General features: G+C 39.1%; 1 protein-coding gene and 1 pseudogene across 1 annotated transcript in view; one reads left to right on the top strand and one right to left on the bottom strand.

Moving 5' to 3' along the window:
- The window catches only part of PPM1E (protein phosphatase, Mg2+/Mn2+ dependent 1E), a 165,452-nt gene that overhangs the window by 117,248 nt on the left and 23,095 nt on the right, over positions 1–25,109 (top strand). The window contains exon 2 of the mRNA XM_060082876.1: positions 23,445–23,563. Within this exon, the coding sequence (XP_059938859.1) occupies positions 23,445–23,563 (119 nt within the window). The remainder of the gene's footprint in view (positions 1–23,444; positions 23,564–25,109) is intronic.
- On the bottom strand, positions 10,201–11,945 carry LOC132478451 (peroxynitrite isomerase THAP4-like; annotated as a pseudogene).

The raw sequence follows: 25,109 nt of genomic DNA, 5'->3' as shown, positions 1-25,109 counted from the left end.
GTTAGTAATATGCATATTAAAATATTTAAGGGGAAGCATGCTGATATCAGCACGTTGCTTTAAAACATAAAAAATAAGATGGATTGATGGATTGATCAGTAAATAGATGGGTAGCAAAATACTAATGGCAGAATCTAAGTGATGAGTTTCTAAATAGTTACTGTAAAATTCTTTTAACTTTTCTGTACATTTGAAAATTTTCATCATAGAATACTGAGAAAGCAAAAAGCATTTAATACCCTCAAAAGCAATTGCTTCCTTATTTACTTCACAGAGTGAAGCAATATAAGCAATTACCTTTGAAAGTTAAGTTACTTATTATGTTTCTGGCTGGATGTAAGTTTTCGCAAAACTAATATGAAACACTGCTTGATTTATTTATGTTACCATGTTATTTTGTTTATATATGTCATTGAGAAATTAACTTATCTAATCTCAACTTGTCATTTCAAATTCTGGTAAGTTTGGAAGGTCTTACTGGGATAAATTGTCATTATTTTCAGTATCAGGAAAATTTCTTCCTACCTCTGTGCTAAGAATTTATTTGAGGTTCTATCACAATTTATAAGAACCAAGTATGGGACTTCCCTGGTGGGGCAGTGGTTAAGACTCCACGCTCCCAGTGCAGAGGGCCTGGATTCAATCCCTGGTCAGGGAATTAGATCCCACGTGCATGCCGCAACTAAGAGTTTGCATGCCACAACTAAGGAACCCATGTGCTGCAGCTAAGGAGCTGGCAAGCTGCAACTAAGGAGCCTGCAAGCTGAAACTAAGGAGCCTGTGAGCCGCAACCAAGGAGCCCGTCTGCTGCAACTAACACCCGGGGCAACCAAATAAATAAATAAATAAATATTAAAAAAAAAAAAAAGAAGCAGGTATTCACAAGACTATTTGTTGGAATTTCTATATAATCATGTGGATTAAAATAAAGTAGGAAAGTAAATTACAGCTTTTTCTTCTTGGTGATTTATTTAAATTCTAGTGAATGCAGTTGGTTTTGCACATATGTTAGCTGTACAGACTAGAAAGAAGGAATCTACAACCTGCTACAGATTTTGCCTGGCTTCAGGTTTCCTTGGGCTTATTAGAATAATTTAGAGGGCAGGAAGGAGAATAAAAGGTAATTATAAACACTTCATACATTTTGGTTGATTTGATATTTACTCTCAGTATTACTCAGTTGCTACAAATTTATATTTAAACAGGATCTCTACATTCCATCCAAAATACATGCAACAAATAACTAAAGATTTTAAGTTTACAGAGAAGAATCTGAGGGCAAAATGCCTAATACAGGGTCATAGCATAAATTAAGTAGCATAGAATAGGAGTTTAGAATTACAGATTTTTCTCACCCATCAGTTTTCCTTCTGGAATCATTTCTTTCCCTAATTTATTATGCTTCTTAGTTGAATGTATTTGATTCAACTCATTGAATATGCACTCCTTCAAGAAAGTATTATTTTGTCTTGTTTGCCATACTCAAGAATCAAGATAGACTTAACACTTGTGCTTCAATATTATGAGAGTAATTATCACTCTCTGTCTGAAAAGCAGTTCAGAGAGTGATTAAAAAAAATAAGGGCTCATTACAGACTTTAAAATAGTAGAATAACAATGACATTGTCTACTTCTCTCAGAAATCACCAGGAAAAAAAAGGAGGATGAACAAGAAAGAAAAATGCAAACTCCATCTTCAGTAAGAGTAGGTTATATCTGTTAACACCATATCAGAAAATTAAGGGCTACCAAATGCAACAAAGACCAAATGGGTTTCAGAAAATGATGAGATAGAATGCTTTCATCTGAAGATCTCAGTGAAAGCCAATAAGGTGTATGCTCCAAAAAAGGTGGTATTCTTTGGGGGGGCAAAAATAATTTTGGAACCTTTCACAGGCTACCAGCAGGGACTCCTCAATACGTAGTTTGGCACCAAGAAAGAAAAGAGGATAAGTTGAATGAGGAATTGGAAATACCATATTTTTTAAAAATTTATTTACTTGTTTTTATTTTTGGCTGTTTGGGTCTTTGTTGCTGTGTGTGGGCTTTCTCTAGTTGCAGCGAGTGGGGGCTACTCTTCGTTGTGGTGCGCGGGCCTCTCATTGTCGTGGCTTCTCATTGCAGAGCACGGGCTCTAGGTGCACAGGCTTCGGTAGTTGTGGCTCACTGGCTTAGTTGCTCCATGGCATGTGGGATCTTCCCGGACCAGGGCTTAAACCCATGTCCCCTGCATTGGCAGGCGGATTCTTAACCTCTGCGCAACCAGGGAAGTCCCAAGAGACTCTGTATTGTTAGCAGCTTTGTTGGCTAGGGAGAAGTCAAGAATAAAATAACTCCCTCACACAACCTTGGGTCCTCAGGAACTTCATTGTGAGCTACATGAACCTCTTAGGAAGAGCTGGTCCAGGAAAAACGTACTTCATTTATAGGTTATTATCATAAAGGAACCAGCAGGGATTTTATATAAAGACATTACAATTTTAGAAAGTTGAAGTAGGGATTTCCCTGGTAGTCCAGTGGTTGAGACCCTGCACTTCCACTGCAGGGGTCATAGGTTCGATTCCTGCTCAGGGAACTAAGATCGCGCATGCCGTGCAGCATGGCAAAATAAATAAATAAAAATTTTAAAAAGTTGACGTAAACAAAAATAAATGGCAATTGAAAAATTTTCCTGATGAAAGTTGCAATAAGATATATTGTCTTGAATGATAATTTTAAAAAATTAATCTTGCAAGTTCTTTGATAAAATTAGAACTCAAAGCAGAGGTAGGTCAAGGAAGGGTTAGTGCAAAAGGTGAAGTTTAGCTAACAGAGCTCGAAAAATAAGTGGAAGAGAAAAATTAAATTGTCAATGAAATGAGGGGCGTATTGGAAGCAGGAAAAAGAGTAGACACTTCTGGAAAACACAGTAAGGTACATGGAGGGTAAAACTGAGAAAAAATGAACAAAATGAAATGGAACTTAACCACATGTCTAAAAGGAATAAAGAACCAGTGTTAGATGTGGCACATGGGTAAAGGAGAATAATTGTTGTCCTTGAAGAATAAAACTCAAGTAATACAATATAATATTTACAGGTATTTTTCAAAGAAACTGCTCAAAACAAATGCAGATTTGAATCTGTAGATTGACAGGGCACATGATGAGCCAGGAAGAATTTACATAGAACAATTAACGTTAAGGCATAATTTAGTAATGTTATTGGACTGCAAAAAAAGATGTTTTTAATGACTCCAGAATAAAAGAATAAACATGATGGGGAGAAAGATTCAAATTGGCTTCAGAATTCTCAGAAAAGTTCAGTGTCAGAAGACAGTAGAGCAAGATCTGTAAAGTCCTCAAGGACGGAAAGTGTGACCTAAGAATTTTATATCTTCTCAAACTGTTGTTCAGGTGAAAAGGCAACGTTTTTAAACATGCAAAAACTCAGAAAATATAATTTCCCTAATGCCTTCTTGAGAAACTACTGGAGGACACACTTTAGATAACCAAGTGATGAAAATATAGCAAAAGACTTTATATGAGCATTGAATCCATAGGATTAATGGGGGGCTTACTATTCTAGGACAGAATTTATATATTATAAACTCTGATATGTAGATATTATATGACTCAAAAGCACTGGGAGGATAAGGGTGGGGGGAGATAGTAGAAAGCTGTAAAACTACAGAGGATGCACTCTAGCAAAGTCTAAAAAGCTAGTTGATAAGAAAAGAAGATGAGGGATCTAGGAAATGGGAAACCAAACACAGAAGAGCCCCATAAGAAAGTCCCAGGGTGTCATTGGTACAGCAAGACTGTAGAGTCCAGGGTGTTTTCCAGGAGAAAAAGTAGAAACTGATTTGCTTGAACATATAGAAAATATCATTGAATAGTGTGCCACAATGTTGTTGGAGCATTTGGAAAAAATTACTGATAGGTATGTTGAAAACAAAGCAAATGGGAAAAAGTGAGGCAGTCATCAACTCTAGGAAAAAAAAGTTGTACAAGAAAGAAAGGAGTTGTGATCTTAGTACACACTTCAGAAATTCACACTATTTGTATACCTGGAATTTTATTTATTTATTTATTTTTTTACGGTACGCAGGCCTCTCACTGTTGTGGCCTCTCCCGTTGCGGAGCACAGGCTCCCGACGCTCAGGCTCAGTGGCCACGGCTCATGGGCCCAGCTGCTCCGCGGCATGTGGGATCTTCCCAGACCAGGGAACGAACCCGCGTACCCTGCATCGGCAGGCGGACTCTCAACCACTGCGCCACCAGGGAAGCCCTACCTGGAATATTTTAAAGAATTTTTTTAAATATATAAATTTATTTATTTATTTATGGCTGTGTTGGGTCTTTGTTGCTGCGCATGGGCATTCTCTAGTTGCGGCGAGCAGGGGCTACTCTTCGTTGTGGTGGCTTCTCTTGTTGGAATATTTTAAAACTTACTGATTTAACCAAAAATTGGCGGGGAGTGGAGTTGGGTTTGTGAGAAGAATCAATAAATCTTCACTATGGAGAAAAGATAAGGCTAATACTGATAAATCAAGAAGAACTAACACCTCCTCTACCATGGGAAGAAGATAATATATCTGATATCTAATATTGATAAATTAAGAAATATCAATATAGGGCTTCCCTGGTGGCACAGTGGTTAAGAATCCACCTGCCAATGCAGGGGACACGGGTTCAAGCCCTGGTCCGGGAAGATCCCACATGCCGCGGAGCAACAATGCCCATGCACCACAACTACTGAGCCGGTGCTCTAGATCCCACGAGCCACAACTACTGAGCCCACGTGCCACAACTACTGAAGCCCGCGCGCCTAGAGCCCGTGCTCCGCAACAAGAGAAACCACTGCAATGAGAAGCCCGTGCACCGCAATGAAGAGTAGGCCCCGCTTGCCACAACTACAGAAAACCTGCGCACAGCAATGAAGACCCAATGCAGCCAAAAATAAATAAAATAAACAAATTTTTAAAATTTTAAAGAAATGTATGCCCATGTTATATTAAAAAAATATGAGTATAAAGATTTTACTTAGAAATATGGAAACAGGAGAATGGCTAGAAAAGTTGATGCTGGTATCCTCTGCAACATAGAGAACAGTGGGTAAGGGTTTTCGTTCTTTCATCATGAGTCTTTTAGTTCAACTTTACTTTAATAAGTATATATATGATTGCAGTATTTTGGTAAAAAATAAAGTAATTTAACAAATAATGGATTATATATCTGTGCAGTGTGCACAAAACGGGATGTAATGATGTTCACTGAAGCATTGTCTATAGTATTAAAAATTATCAATAATCTGTCATTGATAGAGAAACTGTAGCAACTTAAAATAAGTTTTGTGTTTGTGTGTGTGTGCATTCATTGGCATGGAAAGTTCCGTAAAACAGATTGCTAAGGGAAAAGTACATTTTGTAATGGTACATATATCATTTCATTTATACTACAATAAATCCAAAACAAAGCTATATTCTTCTGTTTGTCTGTAAACACTTAGAAAAAAAGCCTAGAAGGATTTAGAAAACTGATCATTTTTACCTTTACTTTTTACTTTAAGTATTTCTGTATTCTTTGATTTTTTTCAAAAACAGTGTGGTATGTATTACTCTTTAATTAAAGTTAATGAAATAAATGAATAAATACATAAGCTATGTTCATGGGAAAACTAGGTTAAGGGACTGGAATTCATGAAATATGTTTCTTGTAGCCACCATGTTGTTGATTTGCTCTACAACTTTTAGCATATTATCTTTTATCTCTGTTTTCTTAATAAGTAGAATCTGATTATTATCACATGTGTTCCTGGGGTAAACAATTACACCATTAGAGGTTTACACTATAGCTTTCAAGACTTACACCTGGATTTAAAATGTGGCTCCACTTTAACCTCTCTAATCATCAATTTCTTCAGTTAAGAATTTCAGAAGCGCCCTATTTCACAGTGTTACTGTGAGAATTAAAAGAGATAAAAGATGTAAAGAATTTAGTACATTAGCTGGCAGGTAATAACTCAAAAAATTGTAGCTACTTTTATCATTTTTCATGAAAATAAGATATCATTTTGTTATATCAATATTGTATTCAGAATGTATATGTAACATCTTATGACCTAAAGTAATATCTAGAAATAGTGATGTGGATTAGTAGACTCATTAAACAGGGTTCTATTTCTGGTTGTGTTTCAAAGAATAATTGTGTTTCATCATAGTAAAGCCCCTGTTTTTTGTAAAAAAAAGTATATATAGTTGGATATATAATATTATGTTAGTTTCCGGTGTACTACAGAGATCTGACATTCGCATACATTATGAAATGATCACAGTAAGTCTAGCACCCATCTGTCCCCATACAAAGTTATTACAATACTATTGAAGAGTATTCCTTATGCTGTGTATTACATCTCCACAGCTTATTTATTTTATAACTGAAGGTTTTTACCTCTTTATCTCCTCCACCTATTTTGTTCCCCGCCCCCACCCCTCCCCTCTGGCAACCACCTGGTTGTTCTCTGTACCTATGAGTCTGTTTTCATTTTTTTGGTTTTTGTTTTTTAGATTCCACATATAATTGAGATCATACAGTATTTGTCTTTCTCTGTTTGACTTATTTCCCGAGCATAATACCCTCTACATCCATTCAATGTTGTTGCAATGGCAAAATTTCATTTTTTTATGGCTGAGTAATAATATTCCATTGTATATATACACCACATCTTCTTTATCCATTTGTCTATTGACAGACACTTAGGTTGCTTCCATATCTTGGCTATTGTAAAAAGTGCTACAGTGAATTTCAGGGTATATATATGTTTTCAAATTCATACTTTTTTAAGGTATATACCCAGAAGTGAAATTGCTGGGTCATACGGCAGTTCTATATTTAATTTTTTGAGGAACCATCATACTGTTTTCTATAGTGGTTGTATCATTTTACAGTCCCACCAACAGTACACGAAGATTCCCTTTTCTCCACATCCTCACCAACACCTCTTATTCGTGGTCTTTTTGATGATGATAGCCATTCTGACAGGTATGAAATGGTATCCCTTTGTGGCTTCGATTTATATTTCCTTGATGATTAGTGATGTCGAGCATCTTTCCCCGTGTCTGTTGGCCATCAGTATGTCTTCTTCAGAAAAATGTCTATTCAGGCCCTCTGCCCACTGTCTAGTCAGGTTGTTTGTGTTTGTTGGTGTTGAGCCGTATGAGTGCTTTGTATACAGTAAGTCCCCTACATATGAACCTTCAAGTTGCAAACTTTCAAAGATGTGAACGTGGTCTTCAGCAACTTAGTGACTCTCAATGAGAAGCTGGAGCTAGATCTGCAAGAGGATGACTTCATCGAACTCCTTGCTGTGCAACATGAGGAGCTTACTAATGAGGACCTGGTGCAATTGGAGGCCCAGAGAAAGGACACAGAGAAACAAGAGGAAGAAGTAGTAACTGAAGAACCGAAGAGACTCACGATGCAGGAAATGACAAGGGGATTTTCTTTATTTGACCAGGCACTGTTAGTTTTAGAGGCACAGGACCCGAACGTAGAACGGTACATGAGGGTTGCAGCCGCCGTTCAGAATGCAATCCAGTGGTACTGTGTCATCTATGACGAGAAAAAAAAGAGCTACTACCCAGACATCACTGGATCGTTTTTTCAGGAGGGTAGATAGAATTGAATCCAGTAAGGAACCAGAACCTGTGCCATCAACGTCAGGTGTGAGTGAAACTGCAGCTTTCCCTCCATCTCCTATTGCTGATGATCCTTCAGCTCTACCATCTCCCACCTCCTCTCCCTCCTTCAGTAAGTCTTCTTGCCTGTTCACTTGATGCCAGCCCTTGTATGCCAGCTGTTGTACTGTACTACTGTACTTTTCAAGGTACTGTACTGTAAGATTAAAAGTGTTTTCTTTATTTTTTGTGTTTTTTATGTATTATTTGTGTGAAAAGTATTATAAACCTATTACAGTACAGTACTATATAGCCGATTGTGTTAGTTGGGTACCTAGGCTAACGTTGTTGGACTTATGAACAAATTGGACTTATGACTGGGCTCTTGGAACAGAACTCATGCGTATGTAGGGGACTTACTGTATTTTAGTGGCGGCTTTACGATTTTCTATATGTAGTATCAAGCCATCTGCAAATAGTGACAGTATTACTTCTTCCTTTCCAATTTGGATTTATTTTATTTCTTTTGCTTGTCTGACTTCTGTGGCTAGGACTTTCAGTACTATGTTGAATAAAAGTGGGGACAATGGGCATTCTTGTCTTGTTCCTGATCTTAGAGGAAATGCTTTCAGGTTTTCATCATTGACTGTGATGTTGGCCGTAGGTTTGTAACTGTTGGCTTCTATTATGTTGAGCTATATTTTCTCTATACCTACTTTGATGAGGTTTTTTTTTATCACAAATGGATGATGAATTTTGTCAGAAGATTTTCTGCATCTGCTGAGATGATCATATGATTTTTATCCTTCAGCTTGTTAATGTGGTGGATCACATGGATTGATTTGTGTAGATTGAACCATCCTTGCATCCCTGGGATAAATCCTACTCAATCATGGTGTACGATCCTTTTAATGTGTTGTTGAATTCAGTTTGCTAATATTTTGTTGAGGATTTTTGCTTCTATGTTTATCAGTGATATTGGCCTCTACTTTTCATTTTTTGTGGTGTCTGGTTTTAGTGTCAGGGTAATGCTAACCTTATAGAATGAGTTTGGAAGCATTCCTTCCTCTTCAAATTTTTGGAATAGTTTGAGAAAGATAGGTGTTAACTCTTCTCTAAATGTTTGGTAGAATTCACCTGTGAAGCTGTCTGGTCCTGGACATTTATTTGTCAGGATTTTTTTTTTAACTGATTTAATTTTGTTCCTAGTAATTGGTCTGTCCATATTTTCTATTTCTTTCTGATTCAGTCTTCAAGATTGTGTGTTTCGGGCTTCCCTGGTGGCGCAGTGGTTGAGAGTCCACCTGCCGATGCAGGGGACACGGGTTCGTGCCCCAGTCTGGGAAGATCCCACATGCTGTGGAGCGGCTGGACCCGTGAGCCATGGACGCTGAGCCTGCGTGTCCGGAGCCTGTGCTCCGCAACGGGAGAGGCCACAACAGTGAGAGGCCCACGTACCACACACACACAAAAAAGATTGTGTGTTTCTATGAATTCACCCATTTCTTCTAGGATGACAAATTTATTGTCATGTCATTGTTCATAGTAATCTCTTATGATCCTCCATACTTCTCTGGTGTCAGTTGTAACTTCTTTTTAATTTCTGATTTTTTTAATTTGAGCCTCTTTTTTTTCTTGATGAGTCTGGCTTAAGGTTTATCAATTTTGTTTATATTTTTAAAGAACCAGCTTTTCTATTTCTTAGTCTCTATTTCATTTACTTCTGCTCTGATCTTTATTATTTCTTTCCTTCTACTAACTTTGAGTTTCCTTTGTTCTTCTTGTCATTTCTTTAGATGTAAGTTTAGATTGCTTTTTTGAGATTTTTCATGTTTCCTGAGGTAGGCTTGTATCACTAGACTTCCCTTTTAGAACTGCTTTTGCTGCATCCCATAGATTTTGGATCACTGTGTATCCAATGTATTACTGTCACTTTCTCCCTATGTGTTTGTTAATATTTGCTTTATACATTTAGATGCTTCTATGTTGGGTGCATATATCTTTACAATTGCTATATCTTCTTGTTGGATTGATCACTTTATCATTATGTAATGTCATTCTTTGTCTTTGTTATAGCTTTGTTTTAGAGGCTACTTTTTTAATATAAGTATTGCTACTCCAGCTTTCTTTTTGTTTCCATTTGCATGGATTAACTTTTTCCATCCCCTCACTTTCACTCTGTGTGTATGTTTTTTTTTATTTTAAAGAAATTATTATTGATGTTCAAAATTATTTAACTTCAAGGATATTAATTAGAACATGGATGAAAAAACCTCCACATGATTTTAAGAGTCTCCTGTAATTTTTCTAATAGTTTACTATGTCTATTTTATTTTACATTTAGATCCAAATTCATTAGGATTTTATGTTTGTGTGAGATATGCAGTACAAAGGGATTTCCCTTGTTCAAGTGGAAAACCAATTGTCAACCATTCATTGAGTAGTTCTGGCTCTCCCAGCTGACACGAAATGCCTTCTTTCTCACTAGCTGAACCCCCATTCCTAAGGTGCCTCTTGAGTGTGCCCTGCAGCGAGTGAGGTGAGCTCACCAACCTGGGCTCCTCTTCTGCAAGGTACAGCTACTATCATAGCCTCTGCAGGGACAGCAGGGAGCATGCAACACATAGAAGTGCTCAGAGGCCATCAGCAAGAACCCCGCCCCATAATAACCAGGCAGTGTGGGAGCCTCAAGGCTCTGGTACTGACCACAGGGTGGGGGCTCAGGGGACAGCCGCCTGCTCAGGTAGGGGAAGCGTACTCTCTTCAGCTGGTCCCGCTTCTCCTGCAGCTTGCACACCTGGCTGTCCAAGCAGCTGACCCTGTGTCGCAGGGTCTTTAGCTTGCTGTTCTTCTCCTCCTGCTCCCATAGGAAGCACACTTGGTTCTTGTTCTGCCAGGGTGAGAAGCAGCAGGACTGCAACACACTGACGAATTTGTAGGCCCCCAGTGCTGACAGGATGATCTCCTTGATGCACATGGGGCTGGTGTCCCTGTGCTCACTTAGCACAGCTTCTGTGCCTGGCTTCAGGGTGACATCTGTTGGAGGGGTGGAGGGGCTCTGGGAGGGCTTCTGAGGCATTGCTGTGAGGGACAAACTTGTGGGGCTGTGTGCCAAGCCCTTGTTGGGCCCCAGGCTGGTTTTGCTGCAGTCAGGCTCCATGTCTCTCTTCAGCCTCTTTCGGTCAACAGGTTCTCAGGGGACAGACAGCCTCTTTCCAGCGTGCTTGGAGGAGAAACTGTAAGAATGAAGTGAGCCAGTAAATTTGCAAGCCCCAGGTACTGGGGGGATAAAGTTATCCGTGGAAATGCCACTCGTATCTACCAGGTCCCCGTCAGGGGAGGTGGTGTTCTGACTGCCAGCCTCTACAGCAGACGTTTGCTTCTCCCTGGCTGTCTAATGCTGCGCTAGCCAGATTGGCTTCTGGAGTACTTCCAGAGGCTGCTGCACCAGTTTCTGACTGGTGGCTTCTGGGGTGGCCCTGGGTGCAGGGTTTTTGTTGTTGTTGTTTTTTTTTTTTTTTGCGGCCTCTCCCGCTGCGGAGCACAGGCTCAGCGGCCCTGGCTCACGGGCCTAGCCACTCCGCGGCATGTGGGATCTTCCCAGACCGGGGCACGAACCCGTGTCCCCTGCATCGGCAGGCGGACTCTCAACCACTGCGCCACCAGGGAAGCCCCCTGGGTGCAGTTTTACCCTACAGTGCAGCTCACTTCAACTTGCAGGACTCCAGCTTGACCGCTGGGTTTTCACTTGAGGGTGTTGATGACCCTGCAGCTCCTTTCCTGTCTGCTTCACTCACATGTCCCCTCAAGCCCCCAGAGGCCTTTCTGGTATCCTTTCTCCTGGTGCATCCATGGCCTCCAGCTCCCTTCTTCTCAGTCAGGTGGAAGATGGAAGCCGTGGCCATGATCTTGAGCAGTCAGTGCTGATCCTCCAGCCTCGTGGAGAAGCTTTCTTTGGTGAAGTGTTCACTACTGTGGAAAGACTACTTAGTGGGGGTCCAGTTATCCTTCTGAACAGCCTTTAATAACTGGATCGGACATTCTGAGTCCTTTAGGGGGAAACCTGTGGCAGGAGCCAGCGTGCTTCTCCCCCTTGCCCTGTCGGTTGGAGTAATGTACAGCTGCACAAAAGTTCACCATCCCGGGCCTTGGGCTGCCCTTCCACTGCCAGGCGCCAGCTCTTGCTTCGTTGAGCCCAGACCAGGGCAGGACCGCCCTGAGGGGAGGGTGCAAGGCAGCATGGCTGCAGGACATGGGAGCCAGGCACACAGCTCCCACTGTATGGCAAGATGGCGGCACCCAGCTGCCTGCCACCTGGGCAACCAGCCCTAGGCCTGTCTTTGTGTGTCTTTAGACCAGAAAGGAATCCTTGTAGGCAGTGTATATATGGGTCTTGTTATACATTCAGTCACTCTGTCTTTTGATTGGCGCATTTAGTCTATTTACACTTAAAATAATTACTGATAGGTATGTACTTATTGCCATTTTAATTGTTTTCTGTTTGTTTTTGTAGTTCTTCTCTGTTCCTTTCTTCTTCTTTTGCTCTATTCCCCTGTGATTTGATGACTATCTTTAGTGATTTGTTTGGATTCCTTTCTATTTTTTCTATATGTATCTATTGTAGGTTTTTGGTTTGTGGTTACCATGAGGTTCATATATAACAGTGTGTATATATATATATATGTGTGTGTGTGTGTGTGTGTGTGTGTATGTGTATGTATGTATGAATGATTATTTTAAGTTGATTATCTCTTAAGTTCAAAGGCATTCTAATCACCCTACATTTTTACTCCCCTCACCACATTTAATGTTTTTTTGTTTTGTTTTAATTAATTAATTAATTAATTAATTATTATTTGGTTTTGGCTGTATTGGGTCCTTGTTGCTGCGCGTGGGCTTTGTGTAGTTGCGGCGAGTGGGCGCTACTCTTTGTTGCAGTGTGGGGCTTCTCATTGTGGTGGCTTCTCTTGTTGCGGAGCAAGGGCTCTAGGCACGCGGGCTTCAGTAGTTGTGGCATGCGAGTTCAGTAGTTGTGGCTCGCGGGCTCTAGAGTGCAGGCTCAGTAGTTGTGGCGCATGGGTTTGGTTGCTCCGCGGCATGTGGGATCTTCCCAGACCAGGGCTCGAACCCGTGTCCCCTGCATTGGCAGGCAGATTCTTAACCACTGCGCCACCAGGGAAGTCCCCACATTTAATGTTTTTGATGTTATATTTCACATCTTGTTGTTTTGTGTATCCCTTACCTACTTGTAGATACAGATGGTTTTACTACTTTTGTCCTTCAACCTTCCTACGAGCTACGTAAGTGATTGATCTACTACCTTTACTGTATGTTTGCCTTTACTAGTGAGATTTTTCTTTTCATAATTTTGATATTTCTAGTTGTGGCCTTTTCTTTCCTGCTTAGAGAAGTCCCTTGAACATTTCTCTTAAAGCTGGTTTAATGGTGCTAAACTTTTTTAGCTTTTGTTTGTAAAACTTTTTGTCTCTGCTTCAAATCTGAATGATAACCTTGTTGGGTAGAGTATTCTTGGTAAGTTTTTTCCTCTTATCACTTTGAATACATCATGTCACTCCCTTCTGGCCTGCAAATGTCTGCTAAAAAGTCAGCTGATAGTCTTATGGGAATTCCCTCTTACCTCACTCGTTGCTTTTCTCTTGCTGCTTTTAAGATTTTCTCTTTCTCTTTAATTTTTGCCATTTTCCTTACAATGTGTCTTGGTGTACATCTCCCTGGGTTCATCTCGTTTGGGCCTCTCTGTGCTTCCTGGACCTGGGTGTCTGTCTCCTTTCCCAGGTCAGGGAACTTTTCAGCTCTTATCTCTTCAGATAGTTTCTCTGCTCCTTGCCCTCTCTCCTCTCCTTCGGGGACCTCTATAGTGTGAATGTTACGATGCTGGATGTTGTCTCAGAGGTTTCTTAAACTATCCTGCTTTCTTTAAAATTCTTTTTTCTACTGAGTTTGGGTGATTGCTACTACTCTGCTTTCCAGATTGCTGATCCATTCCTCTGTATAATCTGATCTACCCTTGATTACTTCTAGTGTATTTTAAATGTTCAGTTATTGTATTCTTTAGCTCTGTTTGGTTCTTCTTTATATTTTCTCTTTGTTGAAATTCTCACTGCGTTCATCCATTCTTCTTCCACATTTGGTGAGCATCCTTATGATCATTACCTTGAACTCTTTATTGGGCAGATTGCTTATCTCCACATTTAGTTCTTTTTCTGAGGTTTTTGTCTTGCTCCATTGTTTGGAACATAGTCCTCTGTCTCCTCATTTTGCCCAATTATCTGTTTATTTCTGTGTGTTAGGTCAGTTGATTATGTTTCCTGATCTTGGAGAAGTGGCCTTTTTTAGGAGACATCCTGTGGGGCCTCACAGCACACTCCCCTCTGGTCACCAGTTATATGTTCTAGGTGTGCTCCCTATGTGGGCTGCATGGTCCCTTATGTTGTGATGAGCTGACTGCTGTAGGTGCACTCACTGGTAGGCAGGACTGGCCCCTAGTCTGGTTGGCCATGAGGCTGTATCTTGTGCAGTGGCTGTGTGCCCACTGGAGGGCAGGTTGACTGTGCAACCCAGGAGGTACATGGGGCTGCTGCTGGCCTCCTGGTTGTTGGGCTGGGGCCCCGCATGGCTGTCTGCACAGCCTAGGGGGTTTGGAAGCCCCTGCTTTCTTAAAACTGGTCAATGGTTTAAAAATATTGGTTGAATTAAAGTTCCTACTAAAAAGCCGTACATGTTTTAAATTTTTGAATACATTATCTCTTAGTGAAAGGGACTAGAGATAGCATAAACCAGTTACTTGAGCTGACAACAAAAGTGTAAATATGACCATAGTTCCTGTTTGCCAATGGTTATCACCTGTTTACTAATACTAGCCCAAGTTTCATAGCCTACATGTAAGAACTCAACATTGTGTTATGTGATATACTCTTATGTAAATGTATTGATTTTCTCCTCTCAAGGAACATTCATTCTAAGAACTTAGGGAATGGCTTAAATATATATTGATATAAATCAGAAAGACAGAACTTTATTTATTCAGCAAATACTTATTGATCACTGTGTGCCAGGCACTGATCTGAGCATCAGACATCAATGACCAAAAGTAGACAAAAATATCTGCAGTCTAATGGGAGAAGGAATGCAGTCATAAAATAAATGATAAACACAGTAAATAAGAAATGCATATCGTATACAAGAAATTGACGAAGGCTATGCAAAAAGAAAAAGAAAAGACTTACACCATGGTAAGAGGAATTCCAAGGGCAAGAAGAAGAGAAAGAACCATCCAATGAGATTGAGAAGACAGAATCCTGTGAGTGACATAGGAGAGTGTGATGTCCTGGAAGCCTAGAGAAGGGAGTGTATCAAAGTAGAGGGAATAATCAGCAGTCAGATGCTTCTGAGTGAGTCAGATCTGAGAACAGGATGTAGGAGTTAGCAACAGGAAGGTACACTGGTGATGCTGACACGTTTCAGTTAACTTGGGCCGTTTAATTCCTTTTGGTCATGGAAGAATAATGACAAAAAAGAGTTACTGCTAAGCTCTCTTCTTTGTGTGGTCTTATGATACCAGCGGTAGCCTGAGCTTTGGTAAATGTGTGACATCTCGGTCGCCACTCACAGAAAACTCAAGGTCCTGTTGGCTAGGCTTGAGTACCAGCCTGGTCAGAGTGAACAGTGGCTGTTAAGATGGCACTGATAGCAACAGTAGGGAATGAAATACCTGCTTGAAGAACCCCAAACCCATCACTTCAGGAGCCAGTCATTTGGTGGTTGGCATTATGTATATTCAACAAGGCTAACTAACTAAGAGAATCTGTGATGTGTGGGCATTATAATCAGCTGACTCCAGGTGGCGGTCCTGGAGGCTGCTATAGAAAGAAAGAAAACAGCTTAAAGAGGAAAGAATTCAACCCTGAGTTTAACTCCATTTGGTCCACTAAGAAAAAGAATACCAAGTCTGGCGGAGAATTTGCCTTCTTTATTTTAATTTAATGTGTATTCTAGATTTAGAATACCTATGATTAACTTGGGGGAGGGGAGTGATCAGAAATTTAACATTTACATGTTGCCACCCTAGCAAGGGCATATTGAGTAGACTGCATCATCGTGATACGTGGGCTGAGGTGAGGCTGCTCCAGATGAGTTTCTCTCAGAGTTAATTGACGGAAACTACCCACCTTCACGAATTTTTATTACCTTAGGAATGCTGTGCCAAGACTGCTGAAACACAGCTGTGGGTGCTGTGCTGACGCCCACATTGCCAGTGTCAGGAAGGATGTACTTTTAAACCTCTAATTTCTCTAATAATGTCTTTAGTGATGTGTGTAGGTTTGGCATTGTGAGGAAAATGCTTCCTGGCTTGGTTTATAACAAGAATTCAGTTTGCAGTCTTCAAATGTGTATTGTCTTAATATGCAGGTGGAAGATACTAACAAGTTAGAAAAAAGATCTGACTAAAATACTATCCTGTCCATCTAACAAAACTTACCCACCCATGATACTTGAAAATAAATGAAAAGTAAATGTTTTACGCTAGAATAATCTATTTATCTATTGGTTCCTGTTTTATCCCAAGATGGCAATATATAGTGCTGAAAGAGAGCCAGCTTTCATATTCAATTCCAATCTGACACCTTTCCTTTTCTCTAATGGAAAAATTGGATTGGACTCATGTCAACCTATAGAGTGGAGAAAGAATAAGCTTTTGTAAATAAATATTTTTAAAGAGGTAAGAAATAGTACTCTTTTGTTTGAAATATAAAGCTTCATAACCAGTTGGTACCTATATTATTTTATATGATGTTTATGGCATGTTTCTTTTAATATATAAAATCTGAGGGATTCTTTCCTAACTGGTAGATTCACTGCAAGGATTGATTATATTTATCAAAATAAATATACATTCAGCTTTTAAGTAGACACTAGTACATAAAGAAGAATATCCCCATATTGCTTACAAAAGGAATATATAGAATTTATTTCCATTCTGCTGGTGTGTATAAAAACATTTCTTTGGATCTGAAGTGTGTTAATTTATACCTTTACACTGCCTTTGTCCCATCTTACAAATTCAAAACCTTATTGGAATAGAATCATAGAATTAGAATTTTAAACCTGGAAGAGACTTTAGAGTTATTTTATTTCAATTTCTTAATTTTTCTATTGAGGAATTAAAATCCAGAGAATTTAAGAGTCTTTTTTCAGGTTACCCAGCTAGAATTAGAACCCGACTTTCTAACTCCTTATATTTATGCTATAACCTGTCTCCAACAAGTTAGTTGAATAGCAATTAAATAAGTTGGCGGAAACTTTAGGTCTTGCTTGTGTTTATGTCCAGGCTTCAAAGTCAATAGTGATCCCTAATTATTCTTCATCACTTAAAAAAATTCTTGCAGGCACATTAGGTGAAAGTAATGCTAGGGATTCTCCTATGACTTGGTCCTGTTATGAAATCTAAAGAAATCAGTGCTCATCTAGAGCAAAAGACATGAACATACTCAGTACTGAAGTTTTCCTTCTTTGTGCTCCACTAATTATGATAATGATTTGAGTAGTTCCATAATGATTGTCTTAGTCTATTTGGGCTGCTTTAACAAATTACCATAGACTGGAAGGCTTATAAACAACAGAAATTTATTTCTTACATTTCTGGAGGCTGGAAAGTCCAAGATCAAAGCCCGGGCAGATTTGGTATCTAGTGAGGGCATGCTTTCTGGCTTATAGATAATTGTCTTATCCTTGTGTCCTCACCTGGTGGAAGGGGCAAGGGAGCTCTCATGGGTCTCTTTTTCATAAGGGCACTAATCTCATTCATGAGGGCTCCACCCTCATCCCCTAATTACCTCCCGAAGGTTCCACCTCCAAATACCATTACATTGGGGATTAGAATTTCAACATATGAATCTGGGTGGGGGAGGGACAAACTTTCAGTCTGTAACAATGATTTCACATCCGCCTCATCCTTAAATACTGCTCCCAGATATACTGTGTGGCTTTTTAAAGGACTAATTCAGGAAAATACTGATTAAAATAAAATAATATAAACATTGATAAGTACTGAACTGTTCAAGGTCACTAGGATACAACTGTATTTTTATAATTCAAAATCTTCCACCAAGCATGTTTTGGGTTGTGGTTATTTCTGAAATAGAATTGAGGAATCGAGACTGACCTACTCAGATAAATAGTCTGAGGATAAAGATGACACTAGCCAATATGAGCAGCAGGGAAGAAGAGTCAGAACATTTATGAATCTGAGTTTTATTTTGTGTGTCTGAAGAACTATTGTTAGCTTAAAGCAAGACCCTGTGCTTTGTTTACAGAGTTCAGTGTATGAAGTTTAATAGAGCTGGATTTCTGCTTCACAATACATAACATTGAAAAAGTCAGTATACACAGAAATCCAAATATGCATTCATGTATTCATTGACAAATAGCTTTAATGAAGTGGAATATTTTTTCTTTTTTTTGTGTGTGCTTGTGGGATCCTAATTCCCTGACCAGGGATTGAACCCAGGCCCTCACCTGGGCCCTCGGAAATGAGAGCAAGGAGTCCCAACCATGGGACCACCAGGGAATTCCCGTGAAGTGGAATTTTTTAATGTATGTGACTAAATTTAAAAATTAAAACTAACCAGGGAATTCCCTGGTGGCGCAGTAGTTAAGAGCCGCCTGCCAATGCAGGGGACATGGGTTCGATCCCACATGCCATGGAGCAACTAAGCCCATGTGCCACAACTACTGAGCCTGCGCTCTAGAGCCTGCAAGCCACAACTACTGAAGCCAGTGTGTCACAACTATTGAAGCCTGCGCGCCTAGAGCCCATGCTCCACAACAAGAGAAGCCACCGCAATGAGAAGCCCACGCACTTCAATGAAGAGTAGCCCCCGCTCACTGCAACTAGAGAAAGCCCGCGTGCAGGAATGAAGACCCAACACAGCCAAAAATTAATTAATTAATTAATTAAAAATAAATAAATAAAATTTAAAACTAACCAGACCCCAATGATATCTCAACATTGTTCAAAAGGTGTTTATGCATATAGGTTATATATGACTTAGACATAAACTAAAGATTTTATTTTTATCTATGACTATATAAAGTCTGTACTTGTATTCCCAAAACAAGAAAGTAACAAATTGGTATGTATGAAAACGTATTTCCTTTTGTTTGCAGGATGTGAATTGCTAGAAGATAGGAATGGTAATAAGCACTTAGAAATATCTGTTAATATAAGTAAACAGCAAAAGAGTGTTCTTGGACTATATTTGAAGGGCCTTAACAAGATTAATTTGATTTTAAAAGAGCCAGTCCCCCAAAATGACACATACTGCAAAAGTTAAAAAATTTCTAATCATACTCTTCAGCAATGCTCTCAACATAGTAACATTTGTAATCCCAGTTCCCCAGATTGCCTTGATTACTGGCCATCCTCTGATATTTGCTATGTAATACATTTGCCAAACTTTAAAACTCTAAAACCTGCTGTATAGGGATCTTTCAAGTATTGTATGAGAAATGATGAAAGAAAGCAGTTTGCTATGTTATTATCATGTTAGTTTCTCTCGGTAGTTCTCTTAGAAATGACAAGCTTTAATGATAAGCTTTTATTTGAGTTGATCAAATATTCTCTGATGTGAATGTTTTAAAATATATTTGCAATTCTGATTTTTCAGAAATAATCACTTTCAATCAGAGTCAAAACCATAAGAACTTATTCATGCTAAGTGTTGTAGCTTTTTGACATGTAGGAATAACTGATGTGGGTGAGGTGTCTAGCTTGATGTTTTATCTCTAGCTATTCGTCAGCTAATCCTCCTCCCTACTTCACTGAAAATATTTTCATTCTGTCTGACAAAAAGTAAAAAATTACATTAACTGTGACTAAAAATGTATTGCAGATGACACATTAATGAGACTAATGGTTCTTGCCTTATTCTCTAAAGTTTTCACATTCTTACCTTTGGTGAACCGAGATCCAGATAGTTTAATAATTATACAAAAGATATCCTTTCTGGGGGGAACTCTTGGGAACAAGGTTGCAATAAAGGTTTTCAGATTTTTTTAAACATAAATTTTAAAACAGCAAAGGAACCAAGTAAATGTTATAACTATATACTAAAAGTCCACTTGGGCAAAATATCTGGATGTGTCCAGTTAATCAAAATAAAGCGTGATGAAAGGTAAAGACAAGCAATGCTGACAAAGAGTTTGGGTCTATGAAGGAAGATTTTGACTCATCAAGAAAAATTCGGTTAACTTAGCATGAAAGGAGAAATGGTAATATTGTTTATAAAGCATTTGGATTTCAAGGGACGCCATCAATTTATTTCATAATTGTTAAAGGGTAGTAACTTTCAAAATTTTTTCATCATAATCAGGATTCAGTATATACTTATTTAATATATATCTAGAATACTTAGCTTTACCTCATGCACCTTATTCTATTTCCTTTTTTTAAAAAACATGCTGCTCACAATTCATAAATTGATTTACCCACTAATGGATCATAATCTACAATTTGAAGAATACTGATGAATGATAAGATAAACAGAATTTTCTAAGTTTTTTATTTTGCCTTGGGGACTTGGAACGTAAACATTTTAATTTTATCTTTCTAAACCACTCACTTTCTTGGTCCCACCTAAACCTTGTTATCACAAAAATTGCACCAGCTCCAAATTCATACACACCAGTATCCTGTTCTCAGACTACAACACTCCATCCTTTTAGGTTATATGCCCAAGTACTACCACTACCATTACAATTATTTTTTTTTTTTAATATTTCTATAGTGTTATTTATTTTATTTTTTGGCTGCATTGGGTCTTTGTTGCTGCACGCGGACTTTCTCTGGTTGCGACAAGTGGGGCCTGCTCTTCGTTGCGGTGCGTAGGCTTCTCATTGCGGTGGCTTCTCTTGTTGTGCCGCACGGGACCTAGAGTGCGCGGGCTTCAGTAGTTGGGGCTCACAGTCTCTAGAGCGCAGGCTCAGTAGTTGTGGCGCACAGGCTTAGCTGCTCCGCGGCATGTGGGATCTTCCCCAACCAGGACTTGAACTTGTGTCCCCAGCATTGGCAGGCAGATTCCCAACCACTGCGCCACCAGGGAAGTCCGGCATAAAAGTTTCAAATTTTGATGTAGTTCAGTTTAACTCTTTTTTACTTTTGCTGCTTGTATTTTTGGTGGCATACTTAGGAAAGCCATTGCCTAATCCAAGGTCATGAGGTTTTACTGCTGTGTTTTCTTTTAAGATTTTTATAGTTTTAGCTCTTATAATTAGGTCTGTGATCCATTTTGAGTAAATTTTTGTATATGGTGTAAGGAAAGACACTAACTTGATTATTTTGTGTGTGGATATCCAGTTGTCCCAGCACCATTTGCAGAAAGTACTATTTTTTTTCCCCCATTGAATTGTCTTGGCACCCAATCAGTGATGATTTATTTACATGTTATTAAATTCAATATCTAATTTTTCCCTTATCTTGTTTGACTTCTCAGTAGTATTGACACAGTTGACCATTCTGTTCTTCAAACATTCTACTCTCTTGGTTCACCTTTTACTTATCTTGCTGTGTCTTTTCAGTATTTATAGGTTCCTTATCTTCCACCAAGCTTCTCAGTGTTGGGTTTTCAGTTATGGCTGTGTAACAAATTAGCACAGAACTTAGTGGCATAAAACAATCATTTATGATGCTCATAGTTTCTTTGGGCCAGGAATTAAGACTGGGCAAAGCAGGGTCAGCTTATCTCTGTTCCAGGATGTCTGGGGCCTCAGGCTAGGACTGGTATCATCTGAAGGCCTTTGCCATTACATGTCAAGCAGTTGATAATAGCCATTGACTGGGAGCCTCAGCTGACACCCACATGAACCTGTCCATGTCCCAGGGGGAGGGGAATGGCAGAGGAAGGGGAGGAGAAGGAGAAGGAGAAAAGGGAGGAAGAGAGAGGAAGAGAGAAGAGACAGCCAAAGGGAAGTCATGGAGTCTTTTATGACCAAATCCCAGAAGTCACACAGCATCACTCTTGCCACTTTTTTTTTTTTCATCAAAGTCTCATTCACATTCAAAGAAGGGAAAACAGATTCAGCCTCTTCATTTGGAACGGTAAAGTTCTTAAAGAGCATGTAGGTCCAGAAATATTGCTGTGACCTTTTTTAGAAAAACAATCTGCCACCGTCTGTTCTGGCCGCACAATTCACATCCTTCCCACATGGAAAAAACTCACTCACCCTTCCCACAAAGTCTCCCAAAGTTTCATCCCTTAATGGCATCAGGCTCAGGCTTGAGGTTCAGGATCTCAGTGAGGTCAGGTCCAGGTGAGATTCCTTGGGTATAATTTCTTGATGACAGCTCCTTGAATATAGTTCCATTTGATTTGAAAACTTGGGGACTAAAGAGGCATATTATCTACCCCCTTCCCCACTACTACCCAACATACAATGCGTATGTTGGGAAGGTACTTACTATTCCAAAAGGGGGAAAATAGGAGGCACATAGAAGTCACTGGTCCATAGTAGTTCTCTTTTTATGTTTTTTCTATGTGATCTATTTCCATAGTTTAAAAAAAAATTTTTTTTTTTTTGGCCACGGTTTGCACCTTGTGGGATCTTAGTACCCCCCCAGGGATGGAACCCCTGCCCCCTGCAGTGGAGTCCTAACCACTGGACCACCAGGGAATTCCCCTCTATTTCCATAGTTTTAAATACTATCCATACATTCATGACTTCCAAATTTCCTAACATCTCTGAGCTCCACACTAAAATATATAATTAGACATCTGACACCTTCACAAGGATATCTCACAGATTTTTCCAACTTAACATGGCTAAAATGAATTCTTATTTTCTACTTTACCCTTTTCCTCCACAAATCTGTCTTTTCCTGGTGTCTCCATCTAGGTGAATGATGCCACCATTCACCGAGTTGCTGAGACCAAAACCTAGGACTCAGGCTCATTCTTTTCTGTCTCTCACCTCTACATACAGGAATCAGCAAGTTCTATATTTTCTTTCTCCAAAATCAGTTTTTTCTTAATCTCACCTGGATCACAACAGTCTCCTTATTGGTCACCCTCCTTCATTCCTGCTGCTGTCCAATTTTCTGTGACACAGCAGTCAAAGTAATATTTTAATTAATATGTCTGGTTATGACACTGTCTAGCTCACAATCTTCAATTACTTCCCCCTGCATTTTGAGTAAAAGATCCATATAACTGGCCTGTTCCTGTTCCTCTGACCTTATTCCTCACTACTTTCCCCCTTACCCACTATACTTTATCTTCTTTGGGCTTCTTCCGGTTCCTCAAACATACCAAGCTTTCAGAAAGAGCCTGTATACATGCTGTTTTCTCTGTCTGGAATATTCTCCCCCAGCTTCCCGCTCCCACATAACTGCGTCCTTCTCATCCGTTGAGGTATGGCATTCCTGACTATTCTGAGCAGGTACTTCCCTTTAATACTTTCTATACTATTTGTTGCCTTTATAAAACGTATCGCAATTTTCAGTTATATCCTATCTGTTTACTTATTCATCATGTCTCCCTAACCAGATTGTAAGCCTCCCCAGGTCAGGGGCCATATCTGTGTGATTCACCAGTGTATACCCAGTGCCTAGGCAGACTGCCTACCATATAATCTGCTCTCAACAAATATGCAGTGACTATTGTTTAAAGGTATAATTTTGTTTTGAGACAATGTTAACAATTAAGGCATTAGTAATCATGTACAATGTGATGGTCCCTGATTCTGACTGAAACAACCTTTCATTTTCTCTTTCAGTAACTGCCCTTCCTTTCTGGCTGCTGCTTTAGCCAGAGCCACATCAGACCAAGTCCTGCAGAGTGATCTCTCTGCACATTATATTCCAAAGGAAACCGACGGCACAGAAGGGACTGTGGGTAAGTACTTTTCTGCATTATTTGTTCTAAAATATTAAAATCTTCTCCTGTGTCGTGATTCACAGAGAATGTCTACAAAATACTATATCTAATTATGTTTACCCACTGGTTGATTTTATAGCAGTAGCAAGAGAAAAAAAAGGAAAAAAAATTTTTTCAAACTAATCAAGAAAAGTAGGGAAAAGAGGGAAAAATACAGGCATATTTTGAAACCATATGAAGGTAACTTGAGTGAGAGATGATCATAACAGTATGTTATCATAAATAATATCTAGATAAATGGAGAGAGTAAATGAGAAATGTGAAGCCACAACAGAAAAGATGAGTAAGTGAGGGCAAGGAGAGTTTGAGCAAAACCTGTTTTCAAATTTCAGCTTGTCTTTAAGAAGTCAAGTAAAAAAATCATATATACAAATTCAAGAAATCAGTTGTAACAGAACTTCTTATTAATCATATTAAATTTTATATCTACCAATAAGTAAATAAGCTCTTTATGACAATTATGTAATGTGATTTAATTGCCTGGATCATTGTACATCTTTTTTTCCAGGTAAATTATGAGGCTTTATTTATTAACGAAGGCATGTTTATTAATGACATATTTGACAGACTAAAAAAATAACAATTTTTATAAAAATTAGGGAATGGCTACTCAGAATTGTTGGGAATTTTAATATTTCACTCTGTTTGTTCTATTTTAAGCATTTGCCTTTAAACATGGTGCAGAAGGAACAAAGCATATATTAATGAATCAGGACAGCTAGATTCCAGAGAATGTGAGGCAGATATAAAAATAAACATTCCTATTCTTCCTTTATCTCTCTAGATAATTTTTGATAGAAAATTGGCAAAGAAGGAATTCCTCTGCTTGTTTTTACTGAGACTAATTGATTCACTTGGAACCAAACTGTTCCAGAGTCAAGTTGGATGGAATTCCTGCTACAAAGCATTGGTCTTTCCTCTTGTACTGATGCATGAAGTAAAAGCCCTATAATGAAAAGATGAGGGAGATTAAATTCTGCTTCACTGCAGCCAGGGTGATGGCTGACTCAGCTCCAGCTCAGTACAGTGACATTAACGACTGATGAGTAATTTACAGCTGTGAGGGGGTGGACTGCTACTTTGGACAATTTTCTCTTTTTCGCACCCTTTTTAATTTAATTTTATTTTTCCATTTCAAGCAGCAATTATTTATATACTGATGTTCTTCTACCACTTCCTGCAGGAGAATACTTAACGTAGCAAGATGGAAGTGTTGCCCTACGTGCCTACTTCAGAAGAATTTTCTGAACCCCCATAAGATAGCAAAAGTGAAATTAAGGATTTTTCTTTCGGTGGATATCATTGGTCATTCAGATTTCATATTTTTCCAAGAGACTACCCAGTAATGTCTCCATGCCACTGCTGTGATTCAGAATGATCTATTATAGTTCCAAACTATTTGCACGTCCTTAATCTGTTTAACCCAAATCACTCAGTGTGAACTGCACTGAGGAGAATCTCTACAGGGCATATTGTGTTTAGCCATACATCAGAGTGGGGAATG

This window comes from Mesoplodon densirostris, chromosome 18, assembly GCF_025265405.1.
Source record: "Mesoplodon densirostris isolate mMesDen1 chromosome 18, mMesDen1 primary haplotype, whole genome shotgun sequence".
Classification (NCBI taxonomy): Eukaryota; Metazoa; Chordata; class Mammalia; order Artiodactyla; family Ziphiidae; genus Mesoplodon; species Mesoplodon densirostris.
The sequence above is the reverse complement of the archived record's forward strand: the minus strand, read 5'-3'. Positions and strand labels throughout refer to the sequence as shown.